This window comes from Leucoraja erinacea, chromosome 2, assembly GCF_028641065.1.
Source record: "Leucoraja erinacea ecotype New England chromosome 2, Leri_hhj_1, whole genome shotgun sequence".
NCBI classification, from domain to species: domain Eukaryota; kingdom Metazoa; phylum Chordata; class Chondrichthyes; order Rajiformes; family Rajidae; genus Leucoraja; species Leucoraja erinaceus.
In genome coordinates this window covers 46,912,532-46,932,425 of record NC_073378.1, presented here as the reverse complement: position 1 = coordinate 46,932,425, position 19,894 = coordinate 46,912,532, and the positions used below count along the sequence as shown (strand labels likewise).

General features: G+C 43.8%; 2 protein-coding genes across 2 annotated transcripts in view; both read right to left on the bottom strand.

The window, feature by feature from the left end:
- LOC129709723 (tomoregulin-1-like) overlaps nt 1-19,894 on the bottom strand; it is a 232,574-nt gene that overhangs the window by 147,905 nt on the left and 64,775 nt on the right. The window lies entirely within an intron of this gene.
- LOC129709742 (uncharacterized) lies at nt 2,707-5,895 on the bottom strand. Its single transcript, XM_055656297.1, has 2 exons — nt 5,691-5,895; nt 2,707-4,322 (listed from the first exon to the last, which is right to left on the bottom strand). Exons 1-2 carry the CDS (start codon nt 5,864-5,866, stop codon nt 3,530-3,532), a joined length of 969 nt encoding a protein of 322 aa, XP_055512272.1. The 5' UTR covers nt 5,867-5,895; the 3' UTR covers nt 2,707-3,529.

Below are 19,894 nucleotides of genomic sequence, written 5' to 3'. Positions count from 1 at the left end.
ACAAGCAGAAGAAAGGAAGTAAGTAAGTAAGTTTTATTTATATTGCACTGTTTAAGTCAACACCAAAATGCTTTACATAAAAGGAATAATAAGCTTCCATACAAACAAACAGAAAATAAGTGCTTCTGCAATCATCCAGGTTCCACTGGGCGCTTCCCTGGATGGAATCTAGCTCTTGACAGCCCGGGTATTATGGAGAACCAGCAGGCAGCAGCACCTGTTTTCAGGGCTGCACAAATGCCTACTGCTCTGAGGAGAGGAGCATTCATGGTCCGTTTCAGTCTGACCCAAAGCTAGAACCACATTAAGGTCCACTGGAAGGGCCATGTCAGCACAGGTATCCTCAGGGGCCTGCGGCAGCACCTGTTTTCAGGGTTGCCTACGAACCTGACTCTCAGTGGAGGGGAGTGTGAATGATCAGTAGGTAACTGATCTCGAATTTAAAGTATGAACATACTGAAGCACATGCATATGGCCTCAAGAGCCAGCAGTTGGCAGAATATCCGCATAGGCAACAACACACCCCACACCTCCATAGGAGGTAAGCGGTTCACTGAATCCGGTGGTAGCTTGAAAGCTGGGCACAGAAATATGATCAGAGTCGTCTTTCAAGGCAGACTCAAAATAATGGCCAGAATTGTCCTGCAAGGCAGGTTCAGTATGATAAAGTTCAGACCAGACCCAAGCAGAGGTCAGGAGAAACATGGAATCCACACTCCTTACCAGTCCTACTCCCAATCAAGGAGAGAAAAGGAATCCTCATCAGGGGCCTTTGGGCTCACCACAAGACCACCAGTAGCCATGAAGGTAGGTGGGTCTGGGTTTACTGAAACATGGGATTGTGGACCTGTTGATAATTTACTCTTGTGTTCTTGTTCAAAATGACAATAACATGAATTTTCAGAACTGGTTTTAAAACAGATAATAACATGTGATTATTTTTACTGCACAACATACACAGGTTCCAAGCAGACTTGGAACTTGGACTGGAATTGTCATCGAGGCAGGTCCAGTATTTTTGGGCAGGATTGCCATTCAGGACATGTGACAGATGGAGGATGTCACTTCATCCAGGTTTAACTCATTTGTGCAGTGCAAACTTTTAGAAACAGTAATTTTGTTACGGGCTAACTACTGTTTTATAGGAACTTCCTATAAAATGGTCACATGGCATGCATCGACCTCAAAGATGCATACTATTCGGTGTCTATTCACTAAGAACAGGAGATATTTGAAGTTTTACTGGATGGTATGGATCTGCCAAATGGGTTGACATCAGCTCCTAGACTATTGACAAAACTACGGAAGACAATTCTGGGCCTACAAAGGTCTCAGAACCATATAGTAATGGCATATTTGGACTATTTCATTTTGGAGTCATCAAGAATTGGCAGAAGCATCAGTCAAAGCAAACCAAAACCCTGTTTGATAGAATTGGTTGCCTCATCCATCCAGTTAAAACAAAATTGACACCTACAAGGGTAATTGATTACCTAGAATTTACTATCAAAAACAGTAAATATGTTGGTGTGGCGGCTCCTAAGGGTCGTGCCATTATACTGCCGAACCCCTCGGCACAGGAGTGGTGCAGTCCAGAGGCGGCCCTCAGCCGGAGGGTTTAAAAGGCAGGGTTTGGGTGGGAGGAAACAACTGGGAGGAATACAATAAAGGTGCTTCTCAAACACTGGACTTCGTGCCTCCTTTTGAGACCCACGCACCACATTGGTGACCCCGACGCTCCATTGGCGTCGTGATGGAGAGACGAGAAAGCCTTACCTCCTCACACGCCAGCCCGACCCTGTCTCTGGACGCAGTCGCCGTTAAGCTGCCCAACTTCTGGACCACCCAGCCGCTCATCTGGTTCCAGCAGGCGGAGGCCCAGTTCAACCTGCGGGGCATCACGGTCGATGCCACCCGTTTCTATTACCTGGTGGGAGCCCTCGACCAGCTTGAAGAAGTCACGGACTTCCTCGCAGACCCCCCGGACAATAATAAATATAGAAACATAAAAACATAGAAATTAGGTGCAGGAGTAGGCCACTCGGCCCTTCGAGCCTGCACCGCCATTCAATATGATCATGGCTGATCATCCAACTCAGTATCCCGTACCTGCCTTCTCTCCATACCCTCTGATCCCCTTGGCCACAAGGGCCACATCTAACTCCCTCTTAAATATAGCCAATGAACTGGCCTCAACTACCCTCTGTGGCAGAGAGTTCCAGAGATTCACCACTCTCTGTGTGAAAAAGCTCTCCTCATCTCGGTTCTAAAGGATTTCCCCCTTATCCTTAAGCTGTGACCCCTTGTCCTGGACTTCCCCAACATCGGGAACAATCTTCCTGCATCTAGCCTGTCCAACCCCTTAAGAATTTTGTAAGTTTCTATAAGATCCCCTCTCAATCTCCTAAATTCTAGAGAGTATAAACCAAGTCTATCCAGTCTTTCTTCATAAGACAGTCCTGACATCCCAGGAATCAGTCTGGTGAACCTTCTCTGCACTCCCTCTATGGCAATAATGTCCTTCCTCAGATTTGGAGACCAAAACTGCACGCAATACTCCAGGTGTGGTCTCACCAAGACCCTGTACAACTGCAGTAGAACCTCCCTGCTCCTATACTCAAATCCTCTTGCTATGAAAGCCAACATACCATTTGCTTTCTTTACTGCCTGCTGCACCTGCATGCCTACCTTCAATGACTGGTGTACCATGACACCCAGGTCTCGCTGTATCTCCCCCTTTCCCAATCGGCCACCATTTAGATAATAATCTGCTTTCCCGTTTTTGCCACCAAAATGGATAACCTCACATTTATCCACATTATACTGCATCTGCCAAACATTTGCCCACTCACCCAGCCTATCCAAGTCACCTTGCAGTCTCCTAGCATCCTCCTCACACCTAACACTGCCCCCCAGCTTAGTGTCATCCGCAAACTTGGAGATATTGCCTTCAATTCCCTCATCCAGATCATTAATATATATTGTAAATAGCTGGGGTCCCAGTACTGAGCCTTGCGGTACCCCACTAGTCACTGCCTGCCATTGTGAAAAGGACCCGTTTACTCCTACTCTTTGCTTCCTGTTTGCCAGCCAGTTCTCTATCCACATTAATACTGAACCCCCAATGCCATGTGCTTTAAGTTTGTATACTAATCTCTTATGTGCGACCTTGTCAAAAGCCTTCTGGAAGTCCAGATACACCACATCCACTGGTTCTCCCCTATCCACGCTACTAGTTACATCCTCGAAAAATTCTATAAGATTCGTCAGACATGATTTACCTTTCGTAAATCCATGCTGACTTTGTCCAATGATTTCACCACTTTCCAAATGTGCTGCTATCCCATCTTTAATAACTGACTCTAGCAGTTTTCCCCACTACCGATGTTAGACTAACTGGTCTGTAATTCCCCGTTTTCTCTCTCCCTCCCTTATTAAAAAGTGGGGTTACGTTTGCTACCCGCCAATCCTCTGGAACTACTCCAGAATCTAAAGAGTTTTGAAAGATTGTTACTAATGCATCCACTATTTATTGAGCTACTTCCTTAAGTACTCTGGGATGCAGCCTATCTGGCCCTGGGGATTTATCGGCCTTTAATCCATTCAATTTACCCAACACCACTTCCCGACTAACCTGGATTTCACTCAATTCCTCCACCTCCTTTGACCCGCGGGCCCCTGCTATTTCCGGCAGATCATTTATGTCTTCCTTAGTGAAGACGGAACCAAAGTAGTTATTCAATTGGTCCACCATATCCTGGTTCCCCTTGATCAACTCACCTGTTTCTGACTGCAAGGGACCTACATTTGTTTTAACTAATCTCTTTCTTTTCACATATCTATAAAAACTTTTGCAGTCAGTTTTTATGTTCCCTGCTAGTTTTCTTTCATAATCCATTTTTCCTTTCCTAATTAAGCCCTTCGTCCTCCTCTGCTGGTCTCTGAATTTCTCCCAGTTCTCCGGTATGCTGCTTTTTCTGGCTAGTTTGTACGCATCATCCTTTGCTTTGATACCATCCCTGATTTCCCTTGTTATCCATGGATGTACTACCTTCCCTGATTTATTCTTTTGCCAAACTGGGATGAACAATTTTTGTAGTTCATCCATGCAGTCTTTAAATGCTTTCCATTGCATATCCACCATCAACCCTTTTAGAATTAATTGCCAGTCAATCTTGGCCAATTCACGTCTCATACCCTCAAAGTTACCTTTCTTTAAGTTCAAAACCATTGTTTCTGAATTAACAATGTCACTCTCCATCCTAATGAAGAACTCAACCATATTATGGTCACTCTTGCCCAAGGGGCCACGCACAACAAGACTACTAACTAACCCTCCATTGCCTATTTGTAGGTTACGTCGAACAATCCTTGTTCCATACATACCAGGGCCCCATCCCCAACCTCTACCTCCGCTACATCGACGACTGCTTTGGTGCCACCTCCTGCACCCGCACACAACTGACTGACTTCATCCACTTCACCACTAATTTCCACCCGGCACTGAAATACACCTGGACCATCTCCGACACTTCCCTACCATTCCTTGACCTCACTATCTCCATTGCAGGTGATAGACTTCTAACCGACATACACTATAAACCCACTGACTCCCATGGCTATCTGGACTACACTTCTTCCCACCCTGCTTCCTGTAAGGACTCCATCCCCTACTCCCAATTCCTCCGTCTACGCCGTGTCTGTTCCACGGATGAGGCGTTCCACACCAGGACATCTGAAATGTCCTCACTATTCAGGGAACGGGGGTTCCCCTCCTCCACCATAAATGAGGCTCGCACCAGGGTCTCTTCCATACCCCGCAACACTGCTCTCTCTCCCCATCCCCGCACTCGCAACAAGGGCCGAGTCCCCCTAGTCCTCACCTTTCACCCCACCAGCCATCACATACAAAAAATAATCCTCCGTCAGTTTCGCCACCTCCAACGTGACCCCACTACTGGCCACATCTTCCCATCTCCCCCCATATCTGCCTTCCGCAAAGACCGCTCCCTCCATAACTCCCTTGTCAATTCTTCCCTTCCCTCTCGGTCCACCCCCTCCCCGGGCACTTTCCCTTGCGGCCGCAGCAGATGCAACACTTGTCCCTTTACCTCCCCCCTCAACTCCTTTCAGGGACCCAAGCAATCGTTCCAGGTGCGACAGAGGTTTACCTGCATCTCTTCCAACCTCATCTATTGCGTCCGCTGCTCTAGATGTCAGCAGATCTATATCGGTGAGACCAAGCGGAGGTTGGGCGATCGTTTCGCCGAACACCTCCGCTCGGTCCGCAATAACCTAGCTGACCTCCCGGTGGCTCAGCACTTCAACTCCCCCTCCCACTCCGTCTCCGACCTCTCTGTCCTGGGTCTCCTCCATGGCCACAGCGAGCAGCACCGGAAATTGGAGGAACAGCACCTCATATTCCGTTTGGGGAGTCTGCACCCCGGGGGCATGAACATCGACTTCTCCCAATTCTGTTAGTCCTTGCTGTCTCCTCCCCTTCCTCAGCTCCCCTGCTGTCTCCTCCCACCCTCCAGCCTTCCGGCTACTCCTCCTTTTCCCTTTCTTGTCCCCACCCACCCCCACCCCTGATCAGTCTGAAGAAGGGTTTCGGCCCGAAACGTTGCCTATTTCCTTCGCTCCATAGATGCTGCTGCACCCGCTGAGTTTCTCCAGCTTTTCTGTGTAACCTACTAACTAACCCTTCCTCATTACTCAATACCCAGTCTAAAATAGCCAGCTCTCTCGTTGGTTCCTCTACATGTTGGTTTAGATAACTATCCCGCATACATTCCAAGAAATCCTCTTCCTCAGCACCCCTGCCAGTTTGATTCACCCAATCTATATGTAGATTGAAGTCACCCATTATAACTGCTTTGCCTTTGTCACAAGCATTTCTAAATATCTCGGCCTGAAAGAGCTCCTGCTCCAGATTTACGGACTGGGTAGGATGGAGCGGGCAGGTAGGATCCTGCATATGGGGAGCCTGGGCGACCGGCGGCCATCTACCCTCCCAAAGGAGATGGTGGAGTTATTAGACGGGCACACGCCGTGCCTGTTGTTCGAGTACACTTACCTGCATCTGCTGCCGGCCTACATTCTGTTGCAACTCACCGACGTCTCGTTTGCCGACCTTCGGGCCCTCGGGAGGCGCGCCGACGCCCTGTGGGTGGCGCGCCCTGATGACGTCAGCGCGCTGGGCGTCAGCAGAGACGAGGTCGCGCTGAGGTTGATGCGCCCTGATGACGTCAACACGCTGGCCGTCGGCAGGCACGCCGATGACGTCACCTCAGCAGCTCCCGATTTCCTCCGGTGGGGCGGGGGAGCTGTGGAAGGAGTGACAGCTCCAGCCCGACGGCCCGCACGATCACAGAACTTTTCTTTCATTTAAAGCATCAGTGTCTTTACTTAACTACGTAATGTCTGAATGCTTTAATGATTACACGCATCCATGGTCAATCCATTCAGTGTGTGCGCCTGGATTCGTAACCGGCGTAAAATCACAGAGCTTTGAAATCTTCACGTAGTCACTCACGTGACTCCGAAGTAAAATAGTAAGATTAAACGAGAATGTACCAGTTTGAAGTTTGATCTTGATTTTATGAGGAGTTACGATGAGCGATTACGTGCCCACTGCTCCCACCCTCATACTATCAAGGTCACATGGAAGTTCTAGTTTCTTCAATCTTACTATTCTCAGGTCTTTTTATCTGTGATTTAACACCGCTGCTTTGAAGATTGACGCGCACGCAGACGGACGGCCCTTCTTCACGTAATCGCTCATCGTAACTCCTCATAAAATCAAGATCAAACTTCAAACTGATAAGTTCTCGTTTAATCTTACTATTACATAGCATACGTGTGAATGGGTGATTGCTGGTCAGTGTGAACACGATAGGCCTAAGGGACTGCGGGAGGAAATAGAGGCACCCAGAAGAAACCTGTGCAGTCACAGGGAGACAATGCAAAGTCCACACATGCAGCACCTGAGGTCAGGATCATACCCGGGTTCCTTGCAGCATGAGGCAGCAACTCTACCAGGTGCACATTGTGCTACCCCTTTCTACAAATCGTTTTTGCAAATCCTTTCTACAAGCAATCAGCTTCAATGAATTTGACAGGTCAGGTGAGCAGCAGGTATGTCATGATATATCCTGAGACCCTTAGCAAGGTTTGGCATTTGGCAATTTCATCAGGCCAAATATGGGAACAAAGCTGAAAAGATATTAATTTATTTTAGTTTTAGTATAGCTTGTTGTCAAGTGAAGAGAAACCTGAAAGAACTCATTAAAGCTAGCTTTGGTGTGATTCATTTATTTTCAAATCCATTGTGGGGCATTTATTCAAAAACTTTTAAATTTTTTTAATTCTGATGTGCCATCCTATTAGTCATGAATCAAAACTGTTCTTGCACAATGTGAACAATTTACCTTTTCACATGCTAATGATCATATCAACCACTGGATAAGCAATATAAATTAAGCAAAATGAATTGTAAACAAGCAATATATATTTTAAAACTATAAAACTGCAGCAGTTAAGCAAACATTTTGGCTTATTGCTTTTCCTCATTATTAATAGTGTGCCATTTCTTTATTATTCCATTCCCGCATTTAACCACTGGCATGCATTCTCAATTACATTTTAATTTAAATAAAGGTAGACCTCCAACAAGATTATGTCAAATGAATGCCTCTGACACAAGAGCGATCGTATAGGCTTAGGTTATTATTGTCACATGTGCTGAGGTACAATGAAAAACTTTGTTTTGCATGCTATCCAAACAGATCAGATGTACTATACATACATATAAAATAATAAAATATATTAGACACAAAATGCTGGAGTAACTCAACGGGACAGTCAGCATCACTGGAGAGAAGGAATGGGTGACATTTCGGGTCGGGACCCTTCTTCCAGACTGAGATTCAGGGGAGGGGTAGATACAGAGATAAGGAAGTGCCACGTGTGAGAATAAGAGATCAAAGGCGATGGAGATCAAGGAAAATGTAGTAGATCATTGTTAGCTAGGAGGTAACAAGAAAGCAAACAAAGATTAAATATTATCAGGGACAGTCAAACTGGTCGGAGAACTAGGATGGGGAGGGTGGAGAGAGGGGGAAAGCAAGGGCTACCTGAAGTTAGAGAAATCAATATTCATACCGTTGAGGTGTAAGCTGCCCAAGCGAAATATGAGGTGCTGTTCCTCCAATTTGCGCTGGGCCTCAGTCTGGCAACGGAGGAGGCCCAGGACAGAAAGGTTAGTGTTGGAATGGGAGGGGAGTTAAAGTGTTTAGCAACTGGGAGATATATAGGAGTCCACACCTGGAAGAGTGGATACAGTAGATGAAGTTGGAACTGTGTGCGATTATTTAGGTACAAGAATTACAAAAGATTTTATTTTTCTTTGAAAGACGCATATGTATATGTATTTGCCTGTCTTCAGTTTAAAAAAAAGTTTATTTGATTATATTTCTCAGCAGATGATTCAGAATTCTTTGTTGAGGCAGAATTGACATCACTTTTAATACATCCTTGTAAATCTTAGAAATTATAATCTCCTAATATTTCTGATACTTCAAATATTTTGATCTTCTATTAGAAATATACCTTAGTTAAAGAACATCTATACCACATTTTTCGTTCTTTCAGGCAGTTTAAAAAAAAAAATCGCACCAGCTATTTTAGCAGGAGACAGGGCGAATCAGCCTGTTAGAATAATTATTCCCTGCCAATAAACTGGAAATATTGCCTAATGATCATGATATAACGTTTGTTTCATGAGGAGAACATCAATTCCAAGTAAACAGCTTCACAGCTGGATATCAGAGTAGTCTAATTTACAACTCAATGCTCTGAGGAACAAATGTCCCAGCCTATCTCTTCTTATAATTCGAACCCTTCAGTCCTAGTGACATAATTATGATTTTTTTCAGTCCTTTCTAGTTTAATGACATATTTCCTACAGTATGGCACCCAACCTGCACACAATACTTCAAATGCAGTCTCACCAACATGTACAGCTTCAACATGATGTCCCAACGTTTGCACTCAATGTCCTGACTGATGAAGGCCAATGCTTTCATCATCAGCCTGTCTACTTTGTCATCATGTTCAGGAAACTTTATACTTGTAACCCTAGGTCGCTCTGTTCTACAACACTCTCCTGACCCCTGTCATTTACTGTAAAAATCTAGCCTTGGTTTAACTGCAACACTTCACACTTGCCAGAGCTATATTCCATCTGCCATTCCCTACTTTCCTTTACCAGCTGATCTAAATCCTGTTGTAATCTTAGATAACCTTATTTATTGTTTGCTGGCCAATGCGCAGTAGCTGCAAGTACCACAGACTAAAGAAACATAAATAAAGTTTTCCATCAGTTTTGTAGGATTTTTTGTAGATTTTAAATCATATTTACAGCAACTGCAATGATTAATGGCCTATGGTTTAATAATATCAGCAAGTTATGATCAATACGATGCGTTATTTGAAATACATTGATACAGCCAAACAAGTTCTGGCTGCTGTCAACTCATGTTTCATTGACAACAGTCATCAAATTGAAGGCTTGTTTATTAATCTGGGTGAGTGAATGCAGCACAGAAGCTCCGGCATTGTGGTGTGTGTAAATCAGATTCTGGCGGTTGTACCTGCAGGATATTCCTATTACAGGAGGTCTATGCCCTTTATAACAAATACTTCATCAACCAGCACCTCCCTTTTATCTGTTTAGAACAATAATGCTCGTGGATTACTCCTGCCAACAATATAGATTGTACAAAGTGCATTAGGTTTTTACTGCATTCAGTTATTTTGGACAATCAATTAACACTGATAACTATCTTCCTTGAACATTATTTTGTCACATCAACTGACTATATTCATTCATTGATTGTGGCATTGCTACAGCGTCATATATTTTGATCCAACTCACAATGCCTTTTTGTCTTTTTTCCAATCTATTTGTTTCCCCCTTTTGTTCTCTCTGCATGGTCCTGCCATTTTGTTTTTCATCATTCCTGGATTTCTGTGTTTGTAGGCAGTTCCTTTTTCTCCTGCTCGCTCTTATATGGTCCCCTTTATATGCCTGTCATTTGTGCACCTTGCTTCACATTTGTCTATTTATTTCTCAGAATGTATTCTTATTTCCAAGTAGGTGGAATTCTGTCTCCTATCTTTTCATTTTTTACAGAATCATATTGAAATCTTTTTGTCTTCCCGGGAAGAGGAAAAGGATGGACATTGCTGCTGCTGTTTTTAATTAAAAAGTAGGAGTAGTGGATGGTTAATAAAAGCTTAATATCAACTGATTGAGGAAGAACTATGGTTGTGTGGTACATAAATTTGGCAGGCTGTATTTGCAATGAGGTTTTCAAACTACATGATACATATTATCAAGAAAAGTTAATTCCCTTTAAGATGTACTTCACTTTCGTCTGCTTAGTACAATTTTACTTGTGGATTAATCCTGCCAACAATATGGATTACGCAATGAGATTTTCCTGCAATTAGCGATATTTGGACAAGCAATATTGCTGACCATCCTCCTGAAACATTACTCTGTCACAGTGTTTGGCACATATTAGTCAGTGTATGGAGTACAGGAGTTGTGATGTCTTGTTACAGCTGAATGAGATGTTAGTAAGGCAACAGAAAACAGTATACAATTCTGGTTGCTCTTGTTCGAGAAAGGATGTCATTAAAATGTAAAGGATGCAAAAAAACATTTACGGGGATGTTACCGGGTTTGGAGGTTTTGAGTTCCAAAGAAAGGTTAGGTTTTACACTGGAGCTGAATGGTGACCAAAGGTGACCAACGTTTTACAGCATCCTCACATAGACCCCGTTCTGGCTGTCAAGGTGAGAGAGAGTGGTGTGCAAAACCTGGGAGACCGCATCGTCCGTGGATCTGTTTGGTCGGTATGCAAACTGCAGCGTGTCCATGGTATGAGGGAGGAAGACGCAGATGTGGTCCTTGATGAGCCTCTTAAAACATTTCATGACGACTGAGGTAAGGGCCACCGGTCGGTAGTCATTCAAGCAGGCTGGGGAGGCATTCTTAGGCACTGGGACAATAGTGGATCTCTTGAAGCAGGCAGGGACCACGGACTTGGCCCGGGAGAGGTTGAATAGGGTGAGCACTGGAGCTAGCTGATTAGCACAAGTCTTTAGTACTCGCCCAGATATACGTGGCCTGCAGCTTTCCTAGTGTTCACACGCGTCAGAGCCCTCCTCACATCGTGCTCGGACACAGAGAATGTGTGCACATCCACAGCAGTGTGCCTCACTCCAGCCTCACTAGCCAGCCCGCTGACGATGTAGCTGTTAGCTGGCAAGCTAGTGGTTTTGTTGCCCTCAAACCGTGCATAAGAAGAGTTCAGGTCATCAGATCGAGAGGTGCTGGCACACCCGGTTGAGGGGGGGCTGCTCTGGTAATTAGTTATTGTCCATAGCCCCTGCCACAGGCGTCTGGTGTCACGCTGCTCCATCTGCGATTCCATCAAGTCCTTGTACTTCCTATTTGCGTCCTTCATCGCCCTTCGCAGTCGGTAGGACTCTGCCTTGTAGTCATCCAGGTTGCCGGATGCCAGGCCGTAGTTGTAAGCAGCGGTGCGAGCCTTCATCTGTCCACTCAGGGTTTTTGGTTAGAAAAGATGCTAATCCTTACCGTGGGGATGATGCTGTCGACTATTGTTGCAGTGGAGTCCATGACAGCTTCCACAAACTCACTGACGTCTCTGGAACTTGATTGGAACATATTCCAGTTGATGTCACTCAGTGCGTCCTGTAGCGTGGCCTCTGACTGGTCATACCACCGCTTTACGTCCCTCGTCACTGCCGCTTCCCATACTATCCGTTGTTTATACTCCAGCAGCAGGAAAATGGCGGTGTGGTCAATTTCCCAAAAGAAAGGAGAGAAATGGCCTTGTATCCTTTCCTGAATGGTGTATAACAGTAGTCCAAAGTTCTCTCCCCCCTGGTGACACACATGATATGTTGGCGGAAGTTAGGAATAACTTTTTCAAGGTTCGCCCTATTAAAATCCCCAGCCACCACCACAGCCGCGTCAGGATGCTTGTTCTGATGCTGACATAACAGATTGTGTAGGACCAATAGTGCCTCGTCGGTGTCTGCATGTGGTGGTATGTAGAGGTTAAACAGAGGTTAAGCAAAAAGTAAATGAACAAAGAGCCCAAGTTGGTGGGATCAAATCTGAAACTGGGGATTGAATATTGATGGTCACTATGGATTTGCATCATATCATATTATTGTTGATTTCTTTGTACTACACTTGTATTACAACATATTTTTTATTTACATTTTTTATATGGCAACTTAAGAAACTATGGATATTATTTTATTGGCAAGATTTGTAGATTAGATTAGGTAAATTTATAAATTCATAACTCATAGGTGCAGAATTTGGCCATTCGGCCCATCAAGTCTCCTCCATCATTCGATCATGACTGATCTATCTTTCCCTTTCAACCCCATTCACCTGCCTTCTCTATGTAACATTTGACACCCCTACTAATCACAAACATATTAATCTCGGCATTATAAACTACCCAAAGACGGCCTCCACAGCCAATTGTGGCAATGAATTTCACAGATTCACAGGGTTGTTATCTCCGGTTTGCTTCCAGTTCCCCGTGCTGGCGAGAGCAGGAACAGGGAGATATGGGACCTGAACGTGTGGCTGAGGAACTGGTGCACGGGGCAGGGATTTAGATTCTTAGATCACTGGGATCTGTTTTGGGGTAAGGGGGAACTGTACAAAAGGGACGGATTGCATCTTAACAGGTGTGGGACCAGCATTCTGGCAGGCAGGTTTGCCACTGCTACACGGGTGGCTTTAAACTGAATAAGGGGGGTGGGGTGTCGAATGGGATAGTGGAGGATGGAGTTACAGGGAAAGGGTTTCTTAAATGTGTGAGCGTAGAGATTCAGGGGTGTAAAATGAGGGTAGAAGAAATAGGTAGCAAGGTGAAAAGTAAAAGTGGCAGGCAGACAAAACCAGGGCAAAAATCAAAAAGGGCCACTTTTCAACATAATTGTATAAGGGGTAAGAGTGTTGTAAAAACAAGCCTGAAGGCTTTGTGTCTCAATGCAAGGAGCATTCGTAATAAGGTGGATGAGTTGAATGTGCAGATAGCTATTAATGACTATGATATAGTTGAGACCACAGAGACATGGCTCCAGGGTGACCAAGGCTGGCAGCTGAACATCCAGGGATATTCAATATTCAGGAGGGATAGAGAGAAAGGAAAAGGGCGTTACTGATTAGAGAGGGGATTAATGCAATGGAAAGGAAGGACATTAGTTTGGAGGATGTGGAATCGGTATGGGTAGAGCTGCGAAACACTAAGGGGCAGAAAACGCTGGTGGGTGTTGTGTACAGGCCACCTAACAATAGTAATGAAGTTGGAGATGGTATCAAACAGGAAATTAGAAATGCGTGCAACAAAAGCAAAACAGTTATAATGGGTGACTTCAATCTACATATAGATTGGGTGAATCAAATGGCAGGGGTGCTGAGGAAGAGGATTTCTTGGAATGTATGCGGGATCTAAATCAACATGTAGAGGAACCAACGAGAGAGCAGGCTATTTTAGACTGAGTATTGAGTAATAAGGAAGGGTTAGTTAGCAATCTTGTTGTACGTGCCCCCTTGGGCAAGAGTGACCATAATATGGTTGAGTTCTTCATTAGGATGGAGAGGGACATTGTTAATTCAGAAACAATGGTTCTGAACTTAAAGAAAGGTAACTTTGAGGGTATGAGACGTGAATTGGCCAAGATTGACTGGCAATTATTTCTAAAAGGGTTGACGGTGGATATGCAATGGAAGACATTTAAAGACTGCATGGATGAACTACAAAAATTGTTCATCCCAGTTTGGCAAAAGAATAAATCAGGGAAGGTAGTACATCCATGGATAACAAGGGAAATCAGGGATAGTATCAAAGCGAAGGATGATGCGTACAAATTAGCCAGAAAAAAGCAGCATACCGGAGGACTGCGAGAAATTCAAAGATCAGCAGAGGAAGACAAAGGGCTTAATTAGGAAAGGAAAAATAGATTATGAAAGAAAACTAGCAGGGAACATAAAAACTGACTGCCAAATTCACCCCACAGATTGCTATGCACATACTTTTAAGAGTTGGTCTGACATTGAGTTTTTTTAAATTAAGTTTCCCTCTCAAATTATACCCATCTTTCCATAAAGAATTTTTGTATATTTCCCGGAATTAAGTTATTTCTTGCTTTGTCCATGATTTGTGCAGTCTTAAATTTAACCAGATCGGTGAACTTCAGTGTATGTAACTCTAAGAATAATAAATTGTATTTTCATGATATCCAACATCATTGATGATGCTTATTGCTCTTTTTTGTAATGTGCATAACGGCTGTAGGTTGGTTTTGTAGATGCTACCCCATATATCTACGGCTGTAGGTTGGTTTTGTAGATGCTACCCCATATGCAATAGGTAGCAAGGTGAAAAGTAAAAGTGTCAGGCAGACAAATCCAGGGCAAAAATCAAACAGGGCCACTTTTCAACATAATCGTATAAGGGGCAAGAGTGTTGTAAAGGCAAGCCTGAAGGCTTTGTATCTTAATGCAAGGAGCATTCATAATAAGGTGGAGGAGTTGAATGTGCAGATAGTTATTAATGAATATGATATAGTTGGGATCACGGAGACATGGCTCCAGAGTGACCAAGGCTGGGAACTGAACATCCAGGGATATTCAATATTCAGGAGGGATAGACAGACAGGAAAATGAGGTGGGGTAGCGTTGCTGGTTAGAGGAGATTAATGCAATAGAAAGGAAGGACATTAGCTTGGAGGATGTGGAATCGATATGGGTAGAGCTGCGAAACACTAAGGGGCAGAAAACGCTAGTGGGAGTGGAGTACCGTCCACCTAACAGTAGTAGTGGAGTTGGGGATGGCATCAAACAGGAAATTAGAAACGCGTACAACAAAGGTAAAACAATTATAATGGGTGACTTCAATCTACATTTAGATAGGGTGAATCAAATTGGCAGGGGTGCAGAGGAAGAGGATTTCTTGGAATGTATGCGGGATAGTTTTCTAAACCAACATGTAGAAGAACCAACGAGAGAGCAGGCTATTCTAGATTGGGTATTGAGTAATAAGGAAGGGTTAGTTCGCAGTCTTGTTGTGCGTGGCCCCTTGGGCAAGAGTGACCATAATATGGTTGAGTTCTTCATTAGGATGGAGAGTGACATTGTTAATTCAGAAACAACGGTCCTGAACTTAAAGAAAGGTTACTTTGAGGGTATGAGACGTGAATTGGCCAAGATAGACTGGCAAATGATTCTTAAAGGGTTGACGGTGGATATGCAATGGAAGACATTTAAATAATGCATGAATGAACTACAACAAGTGTTTATCCCAGTTTGGCAAAATAATAAATCAGGGAAGGTAGTGCATCTGTGGATAACAAGGGAAATCAGGGATAGTATTAAAACAAAAGATAAAGCATACAAATTAGCCAGAACAAGCAGCCTACCAGAGGACTGGGAGAAATTCAGAGTCCAGCAGAGGAGGACAAAAGGCTTAATTAGGAAAGGGAAAATAGATTATGAAAAAACTGACTGCAAAAGTTTTTATAGATACGTGAAGACGAAAAGATTAGTTAAAACAAATGTGGGTCCCTTGCAGTCAGAAACGGGCAAATTGATCATGGGGAACAAGGACATGGCAGACCAATTGAATAACTACTTTGGTTCTGTCTTCACTAAGGAAGACGTAAAGAATCTCCTGGAAATAGCAAGGGACCGGGGGTTAAATGAGATGGAGGAACTGAGTGAAATCCAGGTTAGCCGGGATGTGGTGTTAGGTAAATTGAATGGATTAAAGGCCGATAAATCCCCAGGGCCAGATAAGTTGCATCTCAGAGTACTTAAGGAAGTAACCGCAGAAATAGTGGATGCATTAGTGATAATTTTTTTTAATTCTTTAAATTCTGGAGTAGTTCCTGAGGACTGGGTAGCTAATGTAACCCCACATTTTAAAAAGGGAGGGAGAGAGAAAACGGGGAATTACAAACCAGTTAGTCTAACATCGGTGGTGGGGAAAATTCTGGAGTCAGTTATTAAAGATGGGATAGCAGCACATTTGGAAAGTGGTGAATTAATTGGACAAAGTCAGCATGGATTTATGAAAGGTAAATCATGACTGACGAATCTTATAGAATTTTCCGTGGATGTAACTATTAGAGTGGATAAGGGAGAACCAGTGGATGTGTTATATCTGGACTTTCAGAAGGCTTTTGACAAGGTCCCACATAAGAGATTAGTATACAAACTTAAAGAACATGGTATTGGGTGTTCAGTATTGATGTGGATAGAGAACTGGCTGGCAGACAGGAAGCAAAGAGTGGGAGTAAACGGGTCCTTTTCAGAATGGCAAGCAGTGACTAGTGGGGTACCGCAAGGCATATTTACAATATATTAATGATCTGGATGAGGGAATTGAATGCAACATCTCCAAGTTTGCGGATGACACGAAGCTGGGGGGCAGGGTTAGCTGTGCGGAGGATGCTAGGATGCTGCAAGGTGACTTGGATAGGTTGGGTGAGTGTGCAAATGCATGGCAGATCCAGTATAATGTGGATAAATGTGAGGTTATCCACTTTGGTGGCAAAATCAGGAAAGTAGACTATTATCTGAATGGTGGCCGATTAGGAAAAGGAGAGATGCAGCGAGACCTGGGTGCCATGGTACACCAGTCATTGAAAGTGGGAATGCAGGTGCAGCAGGCAGTGAAGAAAGCAAATGGTATGTTAGCATTCATAGCAAAAGGATTTGAGTATAAGAGCAGGGAGGTTCTACTGCAGTTGTACAGGGTCTTGGTGAGACCACACCTGGAGTATTGCGTACAGTTCTGGTCTCCTAATCTGATGAAAGACATTCTTGCCATAGAGGGAGTACAGAGAAGGTTCACCAGACTGATTCCTGGGATGGCAGGACTTTCATACGAAGAAAGACGGGATAGACTCGGCTTGTACACGCTGGAATTCATAAGATCTTATAGAAACTTACAAAATTCTTAAGGGGTTGGACAGGCTAGATGCAGGAAGATTATTCCCGATGTTGGGGAAATCCAGAACTAGGGGTCACAGTTTAAGGATAAGACGGAAGTCTTTTAGGACCGAGATGAGAAAATCATTTTTGACACAGAGAGTGGTGAATCTGTGGAATTCTCCGCCACAGAAGGCAGTTAAGGCGTTAATTGGCTATATTTAAGAAGGAGTTAGATGTGGCCTTTGTGACTAAAGGGATCATGGGGTATGGAGAGAAGGCAGGGATAGGATACTGAGTTGAATGATCAGCCATGATCATATCGAATGGCGGTGCAGGCTCGAAGGGCCGAATGGCCTACTCCTGCACCTATTTTCTATGTTTCTATGTTTCTATATCTCCACACAGTAACTCAGATATGGCAATATGAGTGTATTATACAGAGTAGGTAATGATTTGTGGTCCAGAATATGTCTTGATTTTCCCAATATTTCTATAGACTTTGCCTGTTTTGCTTTGACGTGATCGATATGTGGTTTCCAGCAGATTTTGTGGTCTAAAATCCCACCAATAAATTTATTTTCATAATATCATCATCATTTTCATGACATTATGGTGTTACCCATTCCTAGGACTATCATACAAATAAATTTCAAGATCTCAGCACCACTATTTTGACCTCTTGATGATCCCCAAACTTAATTGCTTTGCCATTCACAAGTATATTTTCAACTAATAATATTTCCTCCTGAGCTCCTTCTTCCTTTAAGACATATATTAAAACCTATCCCTTTTCCCAAGCATTTAATAATCTACTCCAATAAGGTCTTATGGAGCTCAGCAACATTTTTTGTTTGGCATGCTTTCTACACATAAAAAACCCTCTTTTTACGTGGAAGGTGTTGCTGCTGGTTGAGAATTTGATCTACAGTGCATTCAGAAAGTATTCAGACCCCTTCACTTTTCCCACATTTTGTTACATTACAGCTATATTTTAAAATGGATCAAATTCTTTTTTTTTTATATCATTAATCTACACACAATATTCCCCAATGAAGAAGCAAAACAGGTGTTTAGAAATTTTTGCAAATTAAAAAGAAGCAACTGAAATATCCCATTTACATAAGTATTCAGACCCTATGCTATGACACTCTAAATTGAGCTTTGGTTCATCCTGTTTCCATTGATTATCCTTGAAATGTTTCTACAACTTGATTGGAGTCCACCAGTGGTAAATTAAATCGATTGGACATGATTTGGAACGGCACACACTTGTCTATATAAGGTCCCACAGTTGACAATGCATGTTCGAGCAAAAACCAAGCCATGAAGATGAAGGAATTGTCTCTCGACCTCCGAGACAGAATTGTGTTGAGACACAAATCTGGGGAAGAATTTAAAATAATTTCTGCAGCATTGCAGGTACCAAAGAGACCGTGGCCTCCGTCATTCTTAAAACCAAGAACCACCAGGACTCTTACAACAACCTGGCCGCCTGGCCAAATTGATCAATCGGGGGAGAAGGGCCTAGGTCAGGGACGTGACCAAGAACCCGATGGTCACTGACAGATGCTGATGCTATTCATAGACTTCAGTTCAGCCTTCAACACGATAGTCCCCACCAGACTGGCTGAGAAGCTACTGGATTTGGGGCTCAACACCTTCCTGTGTGCCTGGGTCCTGGACTTTCTCTCCCCCAGGCCCCAGGTAGTCAAGATGGGGGGAAATACATCGAAGTCCCTCACCCTGAGCACAGGATCCCCCCAGGGTTGCGTCCTCAGCCCCCTACTGTACTCCCTGTACACACATGACTGTGTGGTCAGGTTCAGCTCCAACTCGATAATCAAGTTTGCTGATGACACTGTGGTGGTGGGCCTGATCTCCGATAACGATGAGAAGGCCTACCGGGAGGAGGTGGCTGATCTGACACTCTGGTGCCAGGATAACAGCCTCCTCTTGAACATCAAAAAAATTAAGGAGCTGATCGTGGATTTTAGGAGGGCACATCATCCGAGGACGTACACACCATTGAGTATAAATGGGGATACTGTGGATAGGGTGAGCTGTTTTAAATACCTGGGAGTCCACATCTCCTAGGATATGACATGGTCATCACACGCTGCAGCACTCGTGAGTAAGGCAAGGCAGAGCCTTTACCACCTCAGGCAATTGAGGAAATTCAGAGTGTCTCTTAGGATCCTACAGTGTTTCTACTCAGTGGCTGTGGAAAACATCTTGTCCGGAAATATCACGATTTGGTTTGGGAATTGCTCTGCCTAGGACAAGAAGGCTCTGCAGAGAGTAGTGCGTTCGGCCGAATGCACTATGGGAACTTCACTCGCCCCTCTGCAGGAACTATACATCAGAAGGTGTAACTCCAGAGCTAATAAGATCATGGGAGACCTCTTACACCCTGCAATAGATTGTTCCAGCTGCTACGGTCAGACAAACGTCTCCGTTGCCATGCTGTGAAGACGGAGAGGTTTAGAAGAAGTTTCTTCCCAGAGGCCATTCGGACTGTAAACTCCTATCTCACCAAGGACCAACTTTACTGTGCCATTCTACTGTTTTTTTTAAATGGCTGTTTTTTTTTCCCCATTTTCCTTCCTCCCACAATATGTAATGGGTAAAATAATATGTGATTCTGTTGCATTCTGTTTGTAGTTTGTTTGTTTGTTTGTTTTTTGCACAAAGTCCGTGAGCATTGCCACTTTTCATTTCACTGCACATCTCGTATGTGTATGTGACGAATAAACTTGACTTGACTCAACAAAGTATTGAGTAAAGGGTCTGAATACTTACGTAAATGTGATATTTCAGTTTTTTTTTTAATTGCTT